The sequence below is a fragment of the Bombyx mandarina genome, chromosome 26, assembly GCF_030267445.1.
Source record: "Bombyx mandarina strain Sakado chromosome 26, ASM3026744v2".
In the NCBI taxonomy this organism is placed as follows: Eukaryota; Metazoa; Arthropoda; class Insecta; order Lepidoptera; family Bombycidae; genus Bombyx; species Bombyx mandarina.
The window spans coordinates 6,894,266-6,915,536 of record NC_143232.1 but is presented as its reverse complement, the minus strand read 5'-3'; the positions used below and the strand labels follow the sequence as shown (position 1 = coordinate 6,915,536).

At 35.3% G+C, this 21,271-nt stretch overlaps 2 protein-coding genes and 2 long non-coding RNA genes across 6 annotated transcripts in view; 2 read left to right on the top strand and 2 right to left on the bottom strand.

Annotated features, from left to right (window-relative positions):
• Positions 1-3,249, bottom strand: LOC149499803 (uncharacterized). The gene is made up of 3 exons (XR_016325482.1): positions 2,185-3,249; positions 1,608-1,728; positions 1-1,516 (listed from the first exon to the last, which is right to left on the bottom strand). It is a non-coding gene; the product is annotated as an uncharacterized LOC149499803 (long non-coding RNA).
• Positions 3,250-4,453: 1,204 nt separating this feature from the next.
• tab1 (tak1) lies at positions 4,454-12,924 on the top strand. Of its 3 annotated transcripts, none has more exons than XM_089738767.1 (8): positions 4,454-5,358; positions 6,012-6,143; positions 8,373-8,478; positions 8,791-8,902; positions 10,004-10,147; positions 10,669-10,825; positions 11,233-11,750; positions 12,781-12,924. In XM_089738767.1, exons 1-7 carry the CDS (start codon positions 5,222-5,224, stop codon positions 11,729-11,731), a joined length of 1,287 nt encoding a protein of 428 aa, XP_089594893.1. In that variant the 5' UTR covers positions 4,454-5,221; the 3' UTR covers positions 11,732-11,750; positions 12,781-12,924. The 3 variants fall into 3 exon arrangements, with proteins under 3 accessions (XP_089594893.1, XP_089594892.1, XP_028028124.2); XM_089738766.1 differs by having other exon boundaries at positions 12,776-12,924; XM_028172323.2 differs by having other exon boundaries at positions 4,455-5,358; positions 11,233-12,924.
• Rpt4 (Regulatory particle triple-A ATPase 4) lies at positions 12,922-19,670 on the bottom strand. The gene is made up of 9 exons (XM_028172402.2): positions 19,431-19,670; positions 18,705-18,824; positions 18,354-18,490; positions 17,702-17,800; positions 16,894-17,043; positions 15,756-15,879; positions 14,607-14,817; positions 13,950-14,115; positions 12,922-13,587 (listed from the first exon to the last, which is right to left on the bottom strand). Exons 1-9 carry the CDS (start codon positions 19,534-19,536, stop codon positions 13,510-13,512), a joined length of 1,191 nt encoding a protein of 396 aa, XP_028028203.1. The 5' UTR covers positions 19,537-19,670; the 3' UTR covers positions 12,922-13,509.
• LOC149499796 (uncharacterized) overlaps positions 16,036-21,271 on the top strand; it is a 588,308-nt gene continuing 583,072 nt past the window's right edge. Inside the window, exon 1 of the long non-coding RNA XR_016325483.1 lies at positions 16,036-16,096. This is a non-coding gene — a long non-coding RNA (uncharacterized LOC149499796). The remainder of the gene's footprint in view (positions 16,097-21,271) is intronic.

Here is a 21,271-nt window from a genome sequence, read left to right as displayed (position 1 = left end):
TTCTCTGTAAGCTATTTAATTTCCCTATATTACAAACAATTTTCTGTTAAAAGATTGTATGAACGTACAATTGTATAAAATTTCGGATAACAATAACTCCTCTAGATTAATCCTACTAGCGTACTTATTAACATTAAATCGAAAGTTATCTAAAAGTTAATTAAGTCTAGATAATCAAATCATTCAATGTCAATTAAGTCATTTGTGCGAAATATAAACATGTCAGCTTTCCATTACAAACATAGTAGACAATTTGAATTAAATTTAATAAATTTGTTTCTTAACGATAGCAGTTCTTGCTTAAAGTTGATCGTGACAGATCATGACCTTGTATGAAAATATTACATCTATAAACACTACCTATGCTTCGTCATACAATAATTGTCATTTAAACTAGCATTGTAGAGATAATACACACACTAAAGTGAATACTAAATTATTCTTAGCATTCTTATAAACATTTAGAAATTTAAGAAACGATTAATCCACAATCATGTTCATAACATGTGACATTTTGTTCTGCACAAACGTTTTGTTGCATGATTTGAAAAACAAAAAAGAACAAAAAATGTTTAAAAAATGTAATGATGATTTAAAGTACTCTTAAATATTGATAGTTTGTACTTAATGACGCTTATAGTAATCTTAGACATGATTACAATAGTTATACTTTTATTCCCTATCTAAATTATTTCTATTCTGACGTTTCTGATGCTTTAGCTTTGGTAATACTAGATGAAACAAACAGCAGATTGAAAGAAAATCATCTTAAAGTTAATTACATTCATTACAAACCATTAGTTTGCATTTTGTTACAAAAGAAACTGATGTTCGTTACATGCAAATGAATTATAAACATACACATGCAAACATAAAATGTAAATTTATCTTTTAATCCAAATTAAATGTACATTAATATTACATCTAAATAATAGAAAGGGTTTCGAAAATTTTTATTGCACTCAACAGCAGACGAACACGCAACCCGGCTCATGATAAGTGGTCACCAGTGCTTATAAACTTCAGCAATGCCATAAGGGTTGCTGTCTATCACTGAAGTTTTAATAAATTATTAATATACTCAGTCACAAGCATATTGATTTCACATAATGAAAATGTAAGAAACATAATCATGTTTGGGCATTTTCATTTATATCTGCTCATACAGAAAAGACAACTTAGCAAATATATTCCACAGTTAATCTAAATAATTGCAAATAATGCTTTTGAAGACCGCTGACTTTTGATCATTAATTAAAATCATCTTCTCGTAGAATGTACAAAAGGTTATTTACAAAAATTTATATCAGTATTTTCATATATTACTAACTTACTAATTACAACTATTCAAACATAATACTATAACTATAAGAACTAAACAACCTATTTTAAAACAAAATTGGCATCAATCTAGTTCTTAGGAACTATTTCAATTATTAATTTATAAATTATAAACATATTTAAAAAAAATTAAGATCCTTGAGAGTTCACGTTCCTTGCTGAATCAGTTTCTCTTCTGAAACGGAGAAACAACGTATCTTAAGTATGTAACAAATATTGAAAAAATACGACCATGAAAAATTTAGTGTTAATGTAATCATACTTACAAATTAATATATTACATAACACGTTCTGGTTCAAATATAGTGCATCAATCTTTTCATGTTTCAGACATTTTAGTGCTCTTTATAATTTTTCCATAAAATTTTGTCATTATCAAACCTTTGTCTACAAAAATAAAAACATTATTTTATATTGGGTAGAAGGATGAATGTGGTCACAGGCCACTTGGTGTAACTTGGTTATCAAACACCAGGAAACAAAACGTGAATGCCATCATCTAACTTTGGATGTGAGATCAATTGGGCTGTATTTTATTTAAACAGGAAAGCATGACTGATTGATCATTCCAAAAAACTAGTTCGGGCCCACTTGACAATAAGCATATAATACGCTGAGTTGCAAAACATAAATACTTCCACCCACTCGAGACAATTTTATTATCTGAGGTGTGTGTGTGATAGTACGAGACTTAATACAGACTGTTTTGATCAAAACTTAACATATATGATAGCTAGGCAGCAAAAATAGGAAGGACCATTATTTGGTGCTAATTCATTTAATTATATTATGAATAATAATTCTGTTAGCAAATAATATACCGGGAAAATAGTGTAAACTCACCGTTATCAAGGCATCCGAAATAGCATTTTATTTTTGATCTTCGAGGCATGCTGATTTTTAATAATAAACTTTCTGTAAGAAATGAAAATAGTTACACAGGCTTACGAAACGCTAACGAAGAAAAAAGTATTGGAGCCAAGTTATGTCTAAAGAGAATTCAAAACAGAGTTTCTCAATGTCTAATCGTCTAATATTCTCATAAAGCTAAAAGTTGCTCTAAATTAATACTACAACGTAAAATAACTCACACCAAGACAAAAAAAAAAACGATTTAAAAAATTAAAGCGTTACCGTAAAATGGGGCGATTAGGGACAAATTCCAACTTTATGAGCAATTTTAAGGTAGTTGTTGATGTATATAATGCTATATCAGGATCAAAATGATTGAGTCTTGGGGGCATCTTTGTTGTCTAATTTAAAATTATGCAACTAGCATTCCAGTTTAAGCAAAAAATGCAAAAATAGGTCTAATCCCTATTTACCCGAAAATTGCGGTTAATTGGGACGAAATGAGAAATTTGCTAGGGTTGGCACTACTTTTATTTTTATATATAGTTTTAATTTATTTATTTATTTAGTTGCACCAACAAAGTGATCATCAATAAAAAAAATTGAAAAACTGACAAAAGTACATGGCAGACATCACCTCAATTATAGGTGCAATCGACAGTGCTGATATTTCTATCTGGGTTAAGAGATTAGGTGTGTCGGTTATTCCATGGATTAATCAGATGAATACCCCCACTCTGAACAAATATTAAATATTTTATTATGTATTACTTAGACATTTTTGTCCACCTTGAGATTTCATTGATCTTGTTACATGTCTCTGCAAAATCGACTTACTTATATTAAATTGCTTATCTATTTCAAATAAAGACTTATTCCCAATTTCGCTTCAAATAAACCAGATTTTTACCAACAAATTTAAAAAATATTGTTATAACTACATAGACAACCCTACAAACCTGTACCTATTTATACTTAGGTCGTTTCCATTTCACGTATTCTCATCCCAATTGACCCCTTTTTCGTTGTTATTTGTACCTATGACGTCCCCAATATCCCCAAAAACAACAGATTTTTACATGTATTTTTATTTTATCAAATACATTAAGACCAATATCTAGTGAGACTAACCTTTAATATATATGCTGGTTCAAACACTAAATAACGTTTATAAATCACAGTCGTCTTTTATTATTATCAAATAAATAAAAGAGAGAAAAGTTTCTAGCACTAAAATAATGACCACCACAGGAAGTTAATTTGAAACGCGATTTTTTATAAGTTAGCAGCTATTATCATGCATATTCAGAGTTGTTTTGTGAACTTTCAACATTCTACTATTAAACTACAAAAAATTGAAGATTTTGCAACGAATGTAAAACTTATATTGAGCGTCGAAAGATTTTCCCGGTTTTTTTCCCGATTCGCCTGTCAATCCCTAATCGCCCCATTTTACCGGTACGACATTTTGAAAACTTTTTTTTTTTTTGAGATTGTTTTACGGCCCTGGAATTTTGAAAACTTCAAAGCAGTGTTTCCACTTACGTTTTTTTTACCACATTTTACCCTAGTTTCTTTTGAATTTATCCCTAAAATTTCCTAAACAACTTTCATAAATCCTTTATATAGAAAGCATAAATAAAATACAGAAAATAAACCACAGTATATTATTTAATGTAGGTATATATAATATAAACGCCCCCAGAAGATCATAGATCTATAGGATTAGAATTTTCAAGGAAGTCGACGCATTGCTTTTATATTCTTTTGCTGCACGCAACCTAACACTGTTCGGTTCTAAAATTGAGCAATTGTTTGCTGGCAAAGTTGGGAACTTTCTATGAAGCAAGCCGTTCAGGGTTTCATTAGAAAGCCTTTTTCTTTTGTCAGTTTTTACATTTGAGAACACTGAATAATCTTTCCACCTCAGTCTTTGAAGAAGGAACTGCTAGCAAAAGTGAAATGACAATTACAAGGTTTTCGTAAATGAAATTACCATGATAATCTTTCATGGTACATGAAGTACCTGTATATTACAATACAAGTAAGTTCTGGTGACATCAACGAAAATAGGTAAATAAAAATTTGGCGGATTATACTTACTGGGATTCTGGGGAATCCCTAAGAAAAAAGCAGTGGCTTAATCTATGATTTACTTTACTAGAGGGTTACTGTTGAATCAAACCTTCTTTATAGTTTTTATACACAACTCTGTTTTATTCTTTTACTTCTCAACTCGACTTAATGTCATTCTCTCCATAAAATAAAATGTTCATTGTTTTACTTTAATTATCGTTTATTTTAAAATTCACAACAGTTACTAGTATAGGCTTTGCTTTTTACCCCGAAATATCCTAAATCCTGGTATTTTTTTAAATTGTCTTTATCATCCAAAATATCAGCTATTTTTCCCTAAAAAAGGGAGAATTCCCTAAAAGTGGAAGCACTGCTTCAAAGTACGCTAACATTTTTTATTGAGTCAGAACTCGTATCTGCCATCTAGTGAGTTTATTAGTTCATTAAGGCCAAAACGTTTCAAAAATGACCTCGCCGGTTCCTAAAGATGACGCTAGTTGAATGTTCTTTTCCTTTGTATGGGAGTTGCACCCCCCTGGCAAAGACGTAAGACGGGGCGACAGAAGGATTGTTGAGTTGACGAACCTTCAGTTTTTGGGAATAGATTCGATTCCTGTCATTCGATTCAGTTTTACTTTTGCGAAGAAAATATAATTAATATTTTGTGAATATTAACTGACCCTTAATGTTTAATAAGTTACTTTCATTTGTTTAACTGTGCCGTACAACTAGTGTAAAAATGAAAGTAAAATGATAAAGTGACAATATTAAGAACCGATTCAAAATTTAGCATTCTCTAAAACTAAAAAAATCGTTTTGATGGTGTCTCAAGTTGGTCTTAGCTCTATTAAGAAATTTTGGTCATTTTTCAACAAAAGATCTGTTCCATGAAATTAAAACTAAAAGTAATATTTGAACTGTGAATTGAGGTGTTAGTGGTAAAATTAGCAATATGATAGCAAGGCCGTGGACTGACGATCTTCCGAAGTGCAGGAATACGTGTGTAGCTTCGTATTTTTCAAAACTCGGTGGACACTCAAATGCTAACGATGATTATTTATGTTTTTTCTGTCAAACAGAGGATAACTTGTAAGTTTAATTTATCATAACTTTTGTATATCTAACCATGTCACAATAGTATAGGGTTAAAAAAATACATTAACTTTATTTCTGTCTTCATTGTGTCAAAGATAGAATTCATGACGGCCAATGTAACTATAGGTGAAGATAAAACCCGGTCATTTAAATTTCGAAATACGTAGTTAAATTCCGAAGTTCATCAAGTATACCTTAAAGTTTTGTAAATAAACAAGAGCTTTTAATATAAACTTTCTCAAGACAAAATGTTGCAAGTCCTCAACAATATTTTGTATTGCTATTTCTGCAAATGGCATCTTGCACCTGCGGTAGGCAGCGGCTTGGCTGTGCCCCTGCGTTGGCATTGCTGAAGTCCATGGGCGACGGTAACCACCCACCATCAGGTGGGCCGTATGCTAGTCTGTCTACAAGGGCAATAAAAAAAAAGCATAGTGAATAATTGTTAATACCAATGCTCTTAAAAGATTTAGCAGTTGATGTTGTTCTTGATTTGTTTATTTAAATAAATGTAGAACATTAAAGATAAGTTTGCATTAAGTTTACCTTAATATAGAAAAAAAATATAAATTACATCAAAATTCACTTAATAAATCTATCTCAATACAAATACAAACTTATAACTGAACTAAATGTTATTCTTATAGTTGTTTATATGGAGTATTTGAGCCACACAATGGTCTTGAAGCGGCCAGGCTTATCATGCAAAGAATGGCAGCTGAAATATTATTTCCACCACCCTCAGCCAACACAGATGAAGAGATACGAGACAGGCTTAGGTAAAAACTATATATATTTATCATCAATAAATAAGGTTGTATAAGAGAGATACTATTGTTGCTTTATGAAATATACTTTATACAAATAGGAAAAATTATCAATTACTAGCTGACCCGGCAGACTTCATAGTGCCTCAATCAATAAATAAAATACCTAAACTTTTGTATAAAATAAACTTAAAACAAACAAAAGGAATCCGTTCAACGGGGGAGGGGACACATCAAAGGAAAAACAAAATTGTCATTTTTATTTAATTCCGAGCATTTTCATGATATATATCTACTATTTAAACCTTCTCTGGACTTCCACAAATAATTCAAGACCAAAATTAGCCAAATCGGTCCAGCCGTTCTCGAGTTTTAGCGAGACTAACGAACAGCAATTCATTTTTATATACAGTCGTGGTCAACTAATTAGGGACAATCTCTAGTTAAGCCAAATTGTGAATATTTTTTTTATTTTCCAACGAGTCTTAGCAATATTCCATATCTTTTACATGTAAGTGTAATTAGTCATTTATGTGCGCGATTATACAAACAATAACAACTTCTTAAACATTAAACCTCTTCACAGTATAGCTGATACAATATCATAGTGCTATTGGTTCAAAGAATGCTGGCTGGCCATTTAATTAGGGACACTGAGGTATTGCGTTCTAATTTCAAAATTGGAATTTTAATACTTTTTTGTTTCTTTTCTTACTGTTTAGTGGTCGTTTTGGCGGCAATCCAGATTTTTTATTTTAAGTTTTGAGAATTATTTTAAAGAAAAATGGGCAAAAATAAAAGTTGCGATCCAACACTACGAAAAATTATCATGAAGTTTGTCGAGCGTGGTTGGTGGATAGCACAACATTTAAATTGTTCAAAAACTATGGTATGCAATGCAGTGCAACATTTCAAGCGCTATAACACAGCTTTAAATGTGTCCAGAACAAAAAGATCGAGAAAAACGACTCCGCAAGAAGATAGAATGATAACCAGGTTAGCTAAGAAAGATCCGTTTCTAGGCTCTATTTTAATTAAACACGAACTGTTCGGGGCAAACGAAAGAGCCGGTGTATCTGCGAGGACCGTTCGACGACGTTTGGTAGAAGCAGGGTTGTTCGGAAGAGTGGCTCGCAAAGTACCGTTGTTGAAGAAAGAACATAGAAATGCTCGTTTGGCATTTGCACGTAAATATGGACATTGGACCTACGCCCAATGGCAACATGTACTTTTCTCTGACGAGACCAAGGTTAATTTGATTTCTTCAGATGGAAGGCAATATGTACGGTATCCTGTAAAAGCGGAAATGAATCCAAGATTCACAAAAAAACAGGGGAAACATGGCGGTGGAAACATTAAAATATGGGGTTCATTTTCTGGACGTGGAGTGGGACCTGTGAGGAAAGTTCAGGGTAACTTAGACCAACATCAATACAAGGCAATATTGGAAAAAACTTTGCTTCCCTATGCTGAGGAACATCTCCCTATTTTATGGACGTTTCAGCAGGATAACGACCCGAAACATACCGCCCATTCAGTCAAGTCGTTTCTTACCAGTCAGTTTGTATCGGTCGTAGATTGGCCAGCAAATAGCCCGGACCTCAACCCAATTGAGCATCTTTGGCACGAAATCAAGAAAAAAGTTGCCACTTATCGTAATACAAATTTGGATGAACTTCATGAAGCTTTTTGTGAGGCATGGGCAAACATTCCTGTCGAAACATGTCAGAAACTGATTATGTCTATGCCACATCGGTGTCAAGCGGTAATTACTAACAAAGGTTTTGCTACTGAGTACTGATTTTACACGTAATAAAATGGAGCTGTTAAAGATATTATAACACTGAAGATTATAAGTTTTGTGTAACTGTATTTTTTATTATACTTTACTGTCCTTAATTAAATGTCCACTATAGAATTGTACCTTAATATTTAATACATGTTTAATTTTTGATATTAAATACTTTTTCTATTTATTAAATCTTTTATTTACAGCCATTTATAGCATTATAATCGGACCACATTATGCAAATAATAGGTGCTGAGAAATCAATAGGGTTTTGTATTTAAATGTACATAACCGGTTATAGCCCTTCACTATCTTGAATGTCCCTAATTAGTTGACCACGACTGTATATAGATTATGCAAATAAAATACATGCTTCTGAGCAAATAGAGCGTAAATGGTATAAAAGATGGAACATGGGTCGAGATATTAATATTAATTTGTTTTTTATATAGGAATGCATTTGTGTCAGTTGAGAAAGCATACATTGAAAACTATGATGGAATGATAGCAGAAAGAACTAGTTTGCAATATCAGCTGCAGACTTCTAGTGAGACTCAGGTACTCATTTTGATTTCTTCTTTGTTTTGTATATACAAAGATTAGAATGTACTGGCAGTTTCGATTATTCTTTTATATAACTACATTCAAGGTATATTAATCATAAAATACAAGGTATACTTTTACTTAATTTTCTCACTGCCTTTGCTCAAAAGTACAGTAATATTTAAAAAATCTAAAAATATTTAGGACAAAAGTCGACATATACAATTATTATCGTTATTAGTAACCTGCATATTATATGCTAGAATGTGGATGTTTATGTTTTAGTGTCAGAAGATTTTTATCCAAGTGCTTTAATTTCAATTTCAGAATCGTCAAATTATATTGTCTCGTTTAAAAGAAATAGACCAGCATCTGTCCGGAGGTGCTACTGTGGTCGTAGCTTTAGTGCACAAAAATAAACTATTTGTTGCTAATGTTGGTGAGTGTTTTCTTATTAAATTCAGTAGTAATATTGTTATGTGGCTCCGAGATTCTATAAAATCATGTGAACCATACTGACTGTTGTAACTATACTGAGGACCTTAGAACTTATATCTGAAGGTGGGTGGTGCATTTGCGTTGTAGATTTCTATGGGCTCCAGTAACCACTTACCACCAGGTGGGCTATGTCTCGCACTGAGACATGAGTAGGGAGTCTTGTTGTATTACCAACCAAGGATGAATAAATGCACAGATTATTACCACTATCTATTACTTCTATCTATTATTCTAGACTATTGCTATCTTCTCATAAAAAACATTATTATCAAATATTAAATTCCATTATTAAACCATTTACTACCTCACAAGGACGCTCTTACTATCTTATACCTTTAAACGAGCAATTCTTGTATATTAATATACAATATATACATTGAATCTGAATCTCGGAAACGGCTCCAAGGATTTTCATAAAATTTAGTATACAGGGGATTTCGGGGGCGATAAATCGATCCGGCTACGATTTATTTTCAGAAAATGTTGTTTTGTTCGTGTTTTCAATAATCAACTTTACTTTATGACTCTTCCTGACATCTATTGGCGAATAATACTACTACTATACTATTTTTACTGCTTTAAAGACACAACAAGATGGCGTTATAAAAAAAAAAAGCCAAGCAAAGCTCGGTCATCATCTAGTTGTACTTAAACTTGTAACATATGCAAAATAGTGCTGCATGCTTTGCTTCGCCCTAAATAGTTTTCGTTTTGTATCATATTGTTCAGAATGATTCAAGCTCTTTACGGGCCCTATCTCTAGTGTGCTATATGTCACTTACAATAGCTCAGGAAAGTAGTCGATCTTCTAACATTATCAATACATCAAAATTTTTCTATTCATCTACACACCTTACTAGTTGATATTATTCAGATACAATACAATAGACCTGCAGTTCTTTGCAAATGGATGATCGTAATTTTATCAATTTTGGCACGGGGCTGGAAGGGATCTTATCTTACAAGAACCATCATAGTTACTAACACAAAAAAAAAAATTATTGAACAATTTATGTATTCATCATGTTTATTAATTTTACAGGTGAAAGTAGAGCTCTATTATGTCGTACGGACGATAACTCGGTATTACGGGTCGTGCAGCTGACCGTGGACCACAGTCTCAACAACGAAGACGAGCTGCTCAGACTGTCTCAGCTAGGCTTAGACGTTAATAAACTGAGGAATGGTGAGGTTTTTCTTTCTCAAATACCTTCTTTTCGCACTTCAAATCCGAACCCATGAATGATTATAGTCGCTTTCAGACTACGCTATAATTTAATAGCATATAGTATAGGAATAGAGAGAGATAGAGCGAGAGTGAATTGGTTTTTTTTCCTACCTATGCTGTTTCTCGTCGGATCTTCTCAGTGGGTCGCGTATCCGATCCGGTGGTAGATTCTGGGAAGCACTGCTCTTGCTAGGGCTAGTGTTAGCAACGTCGTCAAGTTTGAGCCCCGTGAGCTCACCTACTTGTTAGGGCGAAGCTGACATAGCCTCTCAAGGCTATTAGCTTAGGTAGGGAAAAAGAAAAAAATGAAAGCAATCTGATTTAAGGATGAAAGATGATGAAAACCACAATACTAAACATCGAAAAAGAAGTTTCACTTCATTCACGTGCATCGAGTTAGTCGCGCGCTGTTTTTTTTGGACAACATTGTTGCATAAAGGGTGTTATTAAAGTGATTATGAACGATTCTGTTTCTTCAGCGCAATACCTCGGCAACCAAACCGGGACCAGATGTCTGGGGAATTATTTAGTGAAGGGCCTGTACAAAGCGTTTCCCAGCATCAGTCCGGCCGCGTCCGAGCCCGTGGTGGCCTCCCCGGAGATACACGGGCCCATCGTCCTGGACGACAGCTGCAGGTCAGTACGAAAATATACGAAATATAAAAAAAATGGTGCGTGTATTTATGTATGCGCGTAAGAAGTTATACTTTATTTTTTTTTAATTTATTTCTTTTTTTATTTATTTAAATTTTAATCAATTTGAAAAAAAATCGATTAAACAACATCTTCAGACACGCATATTGGACATCCCTTTTCTTGACATCGTATAAATTCGGTAATTCTCGGTACGGTTCGGAAAGTTCACCTGCGGCTATATTCAGACTCTCCAAGTTACGTCGGTCGTATTGTAATGAGCGATTTAGTGGGCAACTTCATTCTGTTAATTTTATGTCACGGTGCGCGCGCATCGTAAAATTTCACTCTCATCAATTTTTCATAACGCGCCTAAAGAAGTATAACTTAAAAAAAAAAGAACATTTCAGATTCCTGATCCTAGTAAGCGCGGGCGTGTACAAACGCATACAGGAGTCGAGGGGCAGCAGCGAACAAACGAACAAACAGCTCGCCCAGATGATCGTTGAGCACTTCAGAAAGCAGACAGACTTCAAGGCCGTCAGCGAAACGGTCCTGCACGAGATCGAGGAGGAGTTCATATCGCACTGCGTCAAGAACAACCTCACGCCCAAATCGAACACTCACGTCACTCTGCTCATACGGAACTTTAACTTCATCGCGGCCGCGGGGGCGGAGCCCGGGCCTCCCAGGAGCGCCTCGGTGCGCTTCAATCCGGTCGTGCAGTCCAAGTCCAGCACGCTCTTAGATGAGATGGAGTCCAGCTCGCCGGAGTCCCCGGTCGACACGTGCCCGGGCCGCCAGTACGACAAGCACGTGCGCATCAAGGGCTACGTTGACTTCGCGTGCTACTACGAGAACGTGGAAAGGGCGCGTCGCGGCGGCACCCTGCCAGACTTCATCCAGTGAGCACCACCCCCTACTCAGGGTAAATAACCTGTTTTTTGTATTTAAACACTAATCATACCAACACTTACTGGTATCTACTACCATTGCGGGTAGATGCGACAAGTATGTGAAGTCGTAGTGGCCTAAAGGATAAGACGTCCGGTGTATTCGTGTTGAAGCGATGCATCGGTGTTCGAATCCCGCAAAAAAAAGTATTACTCAAAATAAACAAAACAAACCAAAAAAAGTATAATAACTGTAGATTAATTGGTAAGAAAAATTCGTGACGTCAAATGTGCAAAAGCAATAAGACGACACGTGCATTTTCAATGCAAGAGTTCAAAATGGATCATTTGACCTGTTATGGTATGTTTAGTGTTAACTAATAAAGAGCTATAGACGGATGCTCGAATCGATCTTCAGACGGATCTCGGGATGTTTCTTTGCTAGTTTCTAATTTATTTATTTATTAAACTCCATGCACAAAGGTGCAATGTTGGACTTAATACCTGAGGCATTCTCTATCAGTCAACCAAGGGTGGTGTAGTCCTGTGGTAGGTGCATTACTTATTGCGAAAATAACACACAACAATGTACACAATATTATATCATGATAATAATATTATCTAGTTTACACATATATCTATATATATTCACTATAATATACTCGTATATTCACATACATATATAATCATATACACAACATAAAAATATAACAAATTGTAAATTTATTTATTGTTGTTCAAGAACGTCTAATCACCACAGCCTGAGTCTTGCAAGTGGTCTATGGACCTTAAGTATTCAGTTCATGACTGTATATACCTTGGTGACAGGGTGTTGACTTTTATTATCTGAGAACATTGTTTGCATGCATCTATACTAATATTATAAAGAGGAAAGATTTGTTTGTTTGTTTGTTTCGAATAGGCTCCGAAACTACTGGACCGATTTGAAAAATTCTTTTTCCATTAGAAGCCGACATTGTCCCTGATGAACATAGGTTACTTTTTTTTATTTTTTTTTATATTTTTTTTTTGTTTCATGTGTGTTTTAATGTTTCCGAAGCGAAGTGAGGGCGGGTCGCTAGTACGTTAATAAGTTTGAAATATTTCAAATATTAAGTTAAATCATGTTTTTTATATGTAATATTTATATTGTTTTATAAATGAATTCGAATAAATGTCATTTTATAATAAATAAAAACAAAAACAAAACTTGTATTTTTTTTATTACACATCTTTACACATTAATCGCGCACAGATATACTGTGAAAGCTTTTTATTTCTAATGTATAGTTTAAAAAAACAAAGATTAACACTAATGATCAGCATTTTCGTGCTTCGAATTTCAAATGTTCATTGAAACTGCATTCTTAAAATAATTATCAGTAAAACATTTAAGGTGTGATTAACAGTTTGAGAACCAATGACTAGATAACATTTTTCAACACATGTGAGATAATTTAAGGCGTGTAAAAGAAATCTTTCATAATTTAGGCAGAAGCCATTAAATTTTACTTACTTTACATTACAATTAAAATAAATTTCACAAGTTTTAGGGACCTAAATGTTATAAGTTTTGTTATCAGTAAACCGATTTTGTATCAATGTGTACAATTCGAGATCCCATTGTTGTTTAAATTTAACGCGTATTAATTTAGCGTTGTAATTATTTTGGTTCACATAGCATTTATTTAAGCGAAGTTCGAAGAATCGAATGAATTACTTATTTAGCCAGTGGTTCTAAAACTTTTTTCTTAGCGCCCCTTAAATGAGTCACATGATAATTATAATTTAAAATCAGACGGGCTTGTAGTCCAGTTTGCTCTCCAGCTTTTTGTTGTCGGCTACTTTACGGACGGCCTTCATTAGATCCTCCTGAGGTGGAATGGAGAAGATTCATCATTATTCAATAGGTAAAGGTACACAGATATTCTAGTGTGCTACTTCGACGTTATAGTACCTTTTATTTTTATTTATTGCATAGATGGGTGGACGAGCTCACAGCCCACCTGGTGTTAAGTGGTTACTGGAGCCCATAGACATTTACAATGTAAATGCGCCACCCACCTTGAGATATAAGTTCTAAGGTCTCAAGTATAGTTACAACGGCTTTCCCACCCTTTATACCGAAACGCATTACTGTTTCACGGCAGAAACAGGCAGGGCGGTGGTACCTACCCGTGCGGACGCACGAGACGTCCCACCACTAGTATATTTGGTATTATTTTGGGTTGAACCTGTATGATGTACTCCCGCTCGGCCCTGATGGCGAAGAGTCCGGCCTCCGTGCAGACGTTGCGCAAGTCCGCGCCGTTGAACGTGTCCGAAAGCTTCACGACCGCCTCGTAGTCCATCTCGCCGTGCTTGGCGATCGGCGACGCGTGGATCTTCAAGATTTCCAATCTGAAACGTGTACAGGCTTTTGAAACACTCGACTTCTTACTGGTAGCGGTAGGCAGCAGCGGCTTGGCTCTGCCCCTGGTATTGCTGAAGTCCATGGGCGACGGTAACCACTCATCATCAGGTGGGCCGTGCGCTCGTCTGCCTACAAGGGCAATATAAAAAAAAGGTGGTAGAACGTCTTGTGAGTCCGCACGAGTAAGTACCACCATAGATAATACACATAAATTAGTTGTAGCTATAGAACTCGAGCACTCAACAAAAATGTTTACGGGCGTCGGTCACCAGATGGCTTCGCTTCGATTAGTTTCTCATTGCTCCTGTAGATGGCAGTAACATATTACCTATTCTATATTTTATTTTGAATAAAGGATTTTGTAAATTTTCAGAAAACACAAATTGATAAAATTAAACTTGTATTGAATTCATATTTACATAGCCGTCTTCATTATTAGATAGCTTGCATCGCTTTGCTTTCCCTTATCTGAACTCACCTAGCCTGTTCATTGGGCAGGGGTATTTCGATTTTCCTGTCCAGCCTTCCGGGCCTCAGCAGAGCGGGGTCCAGCGTGTCGGGTCGGTTGGTGGCCATGATGATCTTCACCTGTCCCAAGGAGTCGAAACCATCCATTTGGTTCAACAACTCCATCAGGGTACGTTGGATCTCTCGATCGGCGCTCGTGCCTTCGGAAAAACGTCTCCCACCTGCGCGAATATAATAAATAGCTCATTAATGACCAGTGATACTTGACTGCACTCATCTTACTTTTGTATGGGTGAAACTATAATATTAAGTATAGTAAAGCTCAAGGTTACTGGATCCCAGAGATTTCAGAACGTGAACGCCACCGCTCATCTCGAGATTGTTTTATTTTTATTTTTATTGCTTAGATGGTTGGACGAGTTCACAGCCCACCTGGTGTTAAGTGGTTACTGGAGCCCATAGACATCTACAACGTAAATGCGCCACCCACCTTGAGATATAAGTTCTAAGGTCTCAAGTATAGTTACAACGGCTGCCCCGCCCTTCAAACCGAAACGCATTACTGCTTCACGGCAGAAATAGGCAGGGTGGTGGTACCTACCCGCGCGGACTTACAAGAGGTCCTACCACCAGTACCTGTGTGGTGTCCTGGAATAAGGTCAGCCCAAAAAATCCTGTCGTTATATTATCTAGCAGCTAGCAGCATTATCTACAAACACCATCCTGCAGTAGCACAGTCCTTTGCGATCCATTAACGGCGCTTTTAGGTACCACAAGCACCGATCACCGTTCTCGTCGAACCCGTCCCTTGCGACGAAGGGCTCGATGAGTAAATTAACCCACAGACACAGTCCACTGAGTTTCTCGCCGGATCTTCTCAGTGGGTCGCGTTTACGATCCGGCGGTAGATACGGCAGAGCACTACTCTTGCTAGGGCCAGTGTTAGCAACACTCCGGTTTGAGCCCCGTGAGCTCACCTACATGATATGGTAAAGCTGAAATAACCTCTCAAGGCTATCAGCGTAGGTAGGAAAAAAAAAACCGTCCTTTCACAATAGACTTCAACCTTTATGTATAGCTCTTGACAGTGATATCTCTAAGAGGTTGCATCCACAAGCAGCTGTTATTGCACACGGACAAATTAGCTACTGGAACTCACCGATGGCATCGATCTCGTCCATGAATATGATGCAGGGTTGATGATCCCGCGCGTAGTTGAACATCTCCCGGATGAGGCGGGCCGATTCACCGATGTACTTGTCAACAATCGCCGATGACACCACCTGGAATGTAAATTGATCCATAGCTCATAGTTTTTTTTTATTGCGTAACTGGGTGGATGAGTTCACAGCCCACCTGGTGTTAAGTGGTTAACGGATTCCATAGACATCTGCAACGTAAGTACACACTTTGAGATATAAGTTCTAAGGTCTCAGTACAGTTACAACGGCTGCCCCACCCTTCAAACCGAAACGCATTACTGCTTTACGGCAGAAATAGGTAGGGCGGTGGTACTGTTACGGGGTGGGTCCAGGAGCTCTTTTTTAAAAAAGGAAACGGTGACTGGCACCGAGTTTATTTCATTAAAGAAGTAGTATAAATGATGTGTGTTCCCACTACTCAAGCCAACTCTGTTCTGCCGCGTTTTAGCAATATATCGTCTTTATATAGAGATAATGCATTCAAGAATGCCTTAGTCGGCATTATTATTTATATTACGTTATTATTGAGGGGCATATGTAACAGTACCTACTCGTGCGGACTCACAAGAGGTCTACCACCAGTAATACATGTAATATATTTAACAAGTAATAAAGTGTTACACATTGCTGAGGAAAAGTTTTAAGAAACGTTTGTTTCTTAAACGATAATATATTTTGTCTGAAGAAGCAGATAGAGTGGCTGCACCAACACGTGCAAAGACAGCATTGTCAACTGAGGCTATATAAATGATGTCACGTGATTATTAGAGCCTCTGGACATCACTACAATCTGACCATAATGCATGTTGATAGTACACCCACCTCACTAAACACCAGATTGCATCGCAGTGCACTGGTATAATACTCAGAAAACACTAAATGGCCATTCTCTGATGAATAGCTTATTCACTTAATAAGCCCCTCAGGATTATGGTAGTCCTATTTTAAGTCAATATTTTGCAGTCGTCCATGTGTGTGAACAGATTTCAATTAACCATTAAATTTCCCAGTTTCAAATTTAAAACTTATGAAATGTGTATTTCTTTTAAGTGTAAATTATTTATCTTTCTCTATAGACTGGTAAACAATAAATACCTTTAAAAAGTTAGCATCGAGCTGTGAAGCCACAGCCCTCGCGAGCAAAGTCTTTCCTGTACCAGGAGGTCCGTACAGCAAACATCCTTTGGGTGGAGTGATACCGACTCGAACAAACAGCTCTGGGTTCATTAGGGGCAGTTCAATCACCTGTATGTAAACATATCATTTACTTGATGGGGGAAACCGAAAACTGTTACATCAATGCTACTAATTGCCTTTGTGTACAATGATACACATATCGAGGCTTGAAAGGCAAACGTGACTAAGCGACAATGCGTGAACTTTACAGTAGACTAATTTAAAGTTGTAATACCTGAAAAAAATTTTATTTTAACAGATCTAGCTGTAGGATTGAAATGATTTGAATCGACGTAGAAATTTTTTTTTTGTGCATCGAATATAGTTACTGCCTATCATTTATGTACAAAGCAGTTATTGTTGCTTAGTCACGTTTGCCTTTCAAGCGTCAATATACAATTAACTCAAAATCGAACTCACATAAAAACAAAAACAAAAAATTAACAACAGTCCACAGATTTATGGTGTTACTCATGGTCGTGAAACATATATTAATAGATCCAGCTTAAATATGTTGCAGAGAGCTTTGTAAGCTTCTTATCAGTACTTATTTTTTGCTTGACTATCTATGTTTCAGTATGGTTTTCTAACAGCATTGATCTTAATATTAATTGTTATTATGTTCACTTGAACATAATAAACTTGTGTGAAAATAACACATTTGTGTTCAACAAAGATTATATCATTATGTGATTATATCATAAGACATATCTGATTATAAACATACCTCTCTCAGCTGTCTAATCTGTTCTTGAAGACCTCCTATGGCGGAATAGGTCACATCACCAGGATCCTCATGACTCATGTTGTAAACTAGGGGATCAACCTATGTACAGATGGCAAGTATATTATTTATAAAATCAAAATATTAAATTAAATGTTATAATAATACACATTTCATACACATTTAAAGGATTATGTACTAAAAAAAAAGATAAAGGGAAGAATACACTAAAATAGAATCAACATCAACACCGAATACAGCAATTAAACTTCTTAATGGAACCACCCCACTTCACTACATAGTATAAAACTAAGTTGCTTTCTCTGTCCCTATGTATGCTTAAATCTTTAAAACTACGCAACGGATTTTGATTCGGTTTTTTTTTAATAGATAGAGTGATTGAAGAGGAAGGTATATATGTATAATAACATCCATTAAATAGTGAAGAAATCAATAATAAATTACAGTTTCCGAAGCGAAGCGAGGGCGGGACCGCTAGTAAGTACTAAAGAAAATTTACATTCACTGATTCTAAAATCAGCAAAAAAAACACTAGGGAAATCAATAAAAACCTGTATGTCAGTAAAAAAATTTGAGCATCTTTTTTTTTTAGGTAAATATTTGGTTCATCTACAATTGGCATTAGTTAACATACCTCTCTAGGCAGATGTCTCATTATTGTAAGAGTGGTCATGTCAAGGGCAACTCGTGTTCCTCCTTTAAGCTTGTTCTTGTCAAGTTGCCGACGACAGCCAACAACGTAGCGAGGGCCATTAGTAGCTTTTACAATAACTAGAATTGGAGAGATTTTAATATATTAAAGTTAATTAACAAATTCCAATCAAAAGTACTACATATTGAAGCTTGAAAGGCAAACCTGACTAAGCGACAATAACTGCTTTGTACATAAATGATAGGCAACAACCATATTTGATGCTCAAAAATGATACAATGATATTTAAAAGTTTCAAACATAAAAACTTATTAGTTTTGTATGAGTACTCACATTTTTCTTCTGTGAGCTGTTTCAAGACTTCTCCAACTATTTGTCCAACACTTTGTAGGGCTTTCAGATCATTTTCACTCTTGTCATATTGTTTGGTCAAATCTTTTAGTTGGTCACGACCTGAAAATGTTTGAATTTACATTGTCAATTTTGATCAGCTTTTCATAGGGAACATATTCTTGCTACGATTCCCCTACTAATCTATCTATCTATTGGGTTTATGGCATTTCCTTTTAGATTTCGCTAATGTCAAGTGACAAGTGTATTACTCTGCTTTCTATAGCGGGCTTCGTGAATGAACAAGGTCACAGATTGTAACTAAGAATTAAGTGAGTAGCTAAGAATGTTTGATGACAGGATCGCTGTTGATGTACCTAAAACTAATAAGACGCACACAATATATATACAGGGGTTAGTTGGTTAAAAGACAAGACAAACTAAAGCTTAATATTATTATGGTTAATGAATGAACTAAGAATATAAACGAAAGGGGAGTTGACTAGGAATAGTCTTTTGTTAAGTTTTATTGTCAAACTGTCTTTTCATGTCAAAAAAATACCAGAGCATAAGATTAATATTTTAGTTTTATTAATAAAATCCTATTTATATTTGATAATAATTAAAAATGCAAATAGGAAATGAACCAAATTATTTGAACTGTAATATGTTCAGTTATTACTGAAACTCAAAATAATGAGTTGATGATTCGGCAAAAAATGTTCTTGCCTTCTTTGAGTCTTGACTCGACTTCCTTATGCTCCATGAGTTTCTTTCTGTAATCCTGGAAGGCTTTTTCTCTTAATGGCTCCATGTCCGATGTACTAGCCGGCATTGTGAACAATTTAAATTATTATTAATTTTAACTTTAATGTTGAATGAAATTTATCACAATTCACGAAGTTTGACGTTTCGTTGGCGCAGTTCTGACACTTCACTTTTGACAGTAGCGGTTCCATTTTTCCAAGTGGAAAGGCGAAGGTATCACATCATACAGCCTAATCTTTTGTACCTATTTATTTTACATTCTATTCTCTTTCTTGAAAAATGATATGAAGTTGATTATTTTGAAACATAAATGAATTGAAATGTAATTAAAAAAAATGAGATGAGATAATATAGGATGAAATATAATCTTAGTAAAATGATGGTTATTTACTGAGATTTTCAGTGGACTTCTTGAAAGATCCCGAGAAGCTACGTCCAGCGGCTTTGTGTCATTTTCCTACATTTTTGCATTTTCACAGATACTAAACAGTTAATAAACCACCTTTATTACATATATTATTTAAACCTGAAGAAACCCTCAATGGGCAAAATAAAACAATTCACACAACTTTTTTTCTAAAAATTCTTTATAAATAGAGTTACATAATTTATATATTTTTTAATAATTACATTTTTTTGACGTTTACCTACTTTTTTCTTTCTAATACAGACTATATACATACACTATACAATATACACGTTAGTGTGTATAATTCTGGTCTAGCAGCAAAAGGATTTAATTGGTATGAGCTTATGTAATCGGACGGTATTTATGTGTAATTTGTACATACTGCAGCTACTTCTCTATTGATCTAAATTAATTTGAGCTTAACTAGATTAGTCAATGTTTACTACCTTTTTTTTCTGCTACTTACTTAATCGTTGGTAGCATAAGGGGCTATTCCAACTGAGCAGTTCAGTAAGTGATCAGTTCAGTAAGAGCTCAACTTGGGAGGGCTTACTAACGTTAGACCTTGCAAGAGCAGTGCTTTGCTGAATTTACTTTCGATTTGGAATCGCGACCCACTGAGAAGATCCGGCCAGAAACTCAGGGTTGTGTCTATGGGCTAGGTTGCACTAACTCTTGGTCGCATTTGACGGGTTCGATGAAAGCTGTGACCGGTGCTTAGAGTGCCTAAAAGCACCGATAGTGGTTCGGGAGGATGCGAAATGACGTGTTTTTTCAGAACGGGCGTTTATTCAGAATAACTACTTTATCAAAAAATCCGCTAAAGAAATCAAAGTGACGGGATTTTATAACTTTAACTAGGCTTGTATTAAATTGTTATCCTCTCAATACAATGTAACAATACCTTTGAATAAAACTACGAACAACATAGAACATTAAACGTCATTTTGCAATTTGCAATGAAAAATTTTTAAAGTTTATAAAACTTTTCTCGAACGAATTTTCGCACGATAAAAATTTACGAGCATTCTGCTGTTTTTACGAGTTTCCTTCAAACTATCGCTATCATGTCGACGATTACGTTGTAAACTCGACACGTCCATTTTGCAGGAAGCCAGTATTACGCGCGTAAACTGGATCGTTCCCTACGACGATGATATAATCTGTTAAATAAAGTTTCCGGTGATAATTTTCGTTAAGCTCATAAATACGATATTGTTTGAAGGGTTTTTACCACGATTTCCACAGTCGATTGGTTCTCGAAATTTTGACGTTGCAAACACGACGCTCCAGCTCTATAATAGTGTTAATATTGGTTTCATCTTCTTCTTCTTTGTCTCCACCTTATCTCATTAGGTTTTTTTTTATTGCCGTATAGGCAGACGAGCATACG

What these genes read in the sequence shown, in the direction of transcription:
- tab1 (XM_089738767.1), top strand. Translation starts at nt 5,222, where the DNA reads ATGATAGCAAGGCCGTGGACTGACGATCTTCCGAAGTGCAGGAATACG. An exon ending in TGTCAAACAGAGGATAACTT is followed by an intron (nt 5,359 to 6,011) that starts GTAAGTTTAATT and finishes TTATTCTTATAG; the next exon opens with TTGTTTATATGGAGTATTTG. An exon ending in AGACTTCTAGTGAGACTCAG is followed by an intron (nt 8,479 to 8,790) that starts GTACTCATTTTG and finishes TTTCAATTTCAG; the next exon opens with AATCGTCAAATTATATTGTC.
- Rpt4 (XM_028172402.2), bottom strand. Translation starts at nt 19,536, where the DNA reads ATGCCGGCTAGTACATCGGACATGGAGCCATTAAGAGAAAAAGCCTTC. An exon ending in ACAGCTCACAGAAGAAAAAT is followed by an intron (nt 18,491 to 18,704) that starts GTGAGTACTCAT and finishes CTCCAATTCTAG; the next exon opens with TTATTGTAAAAGCTACTAAT. An exon ending in TGAGACATCTGCCTAGAGAG is followed by an intron (nt 17,801 to 18,353) that starts GTATGTTAACTA and finishes ATCTGTACATAG; the next exon opens with GTTGATCCCCTAGTTTACAA.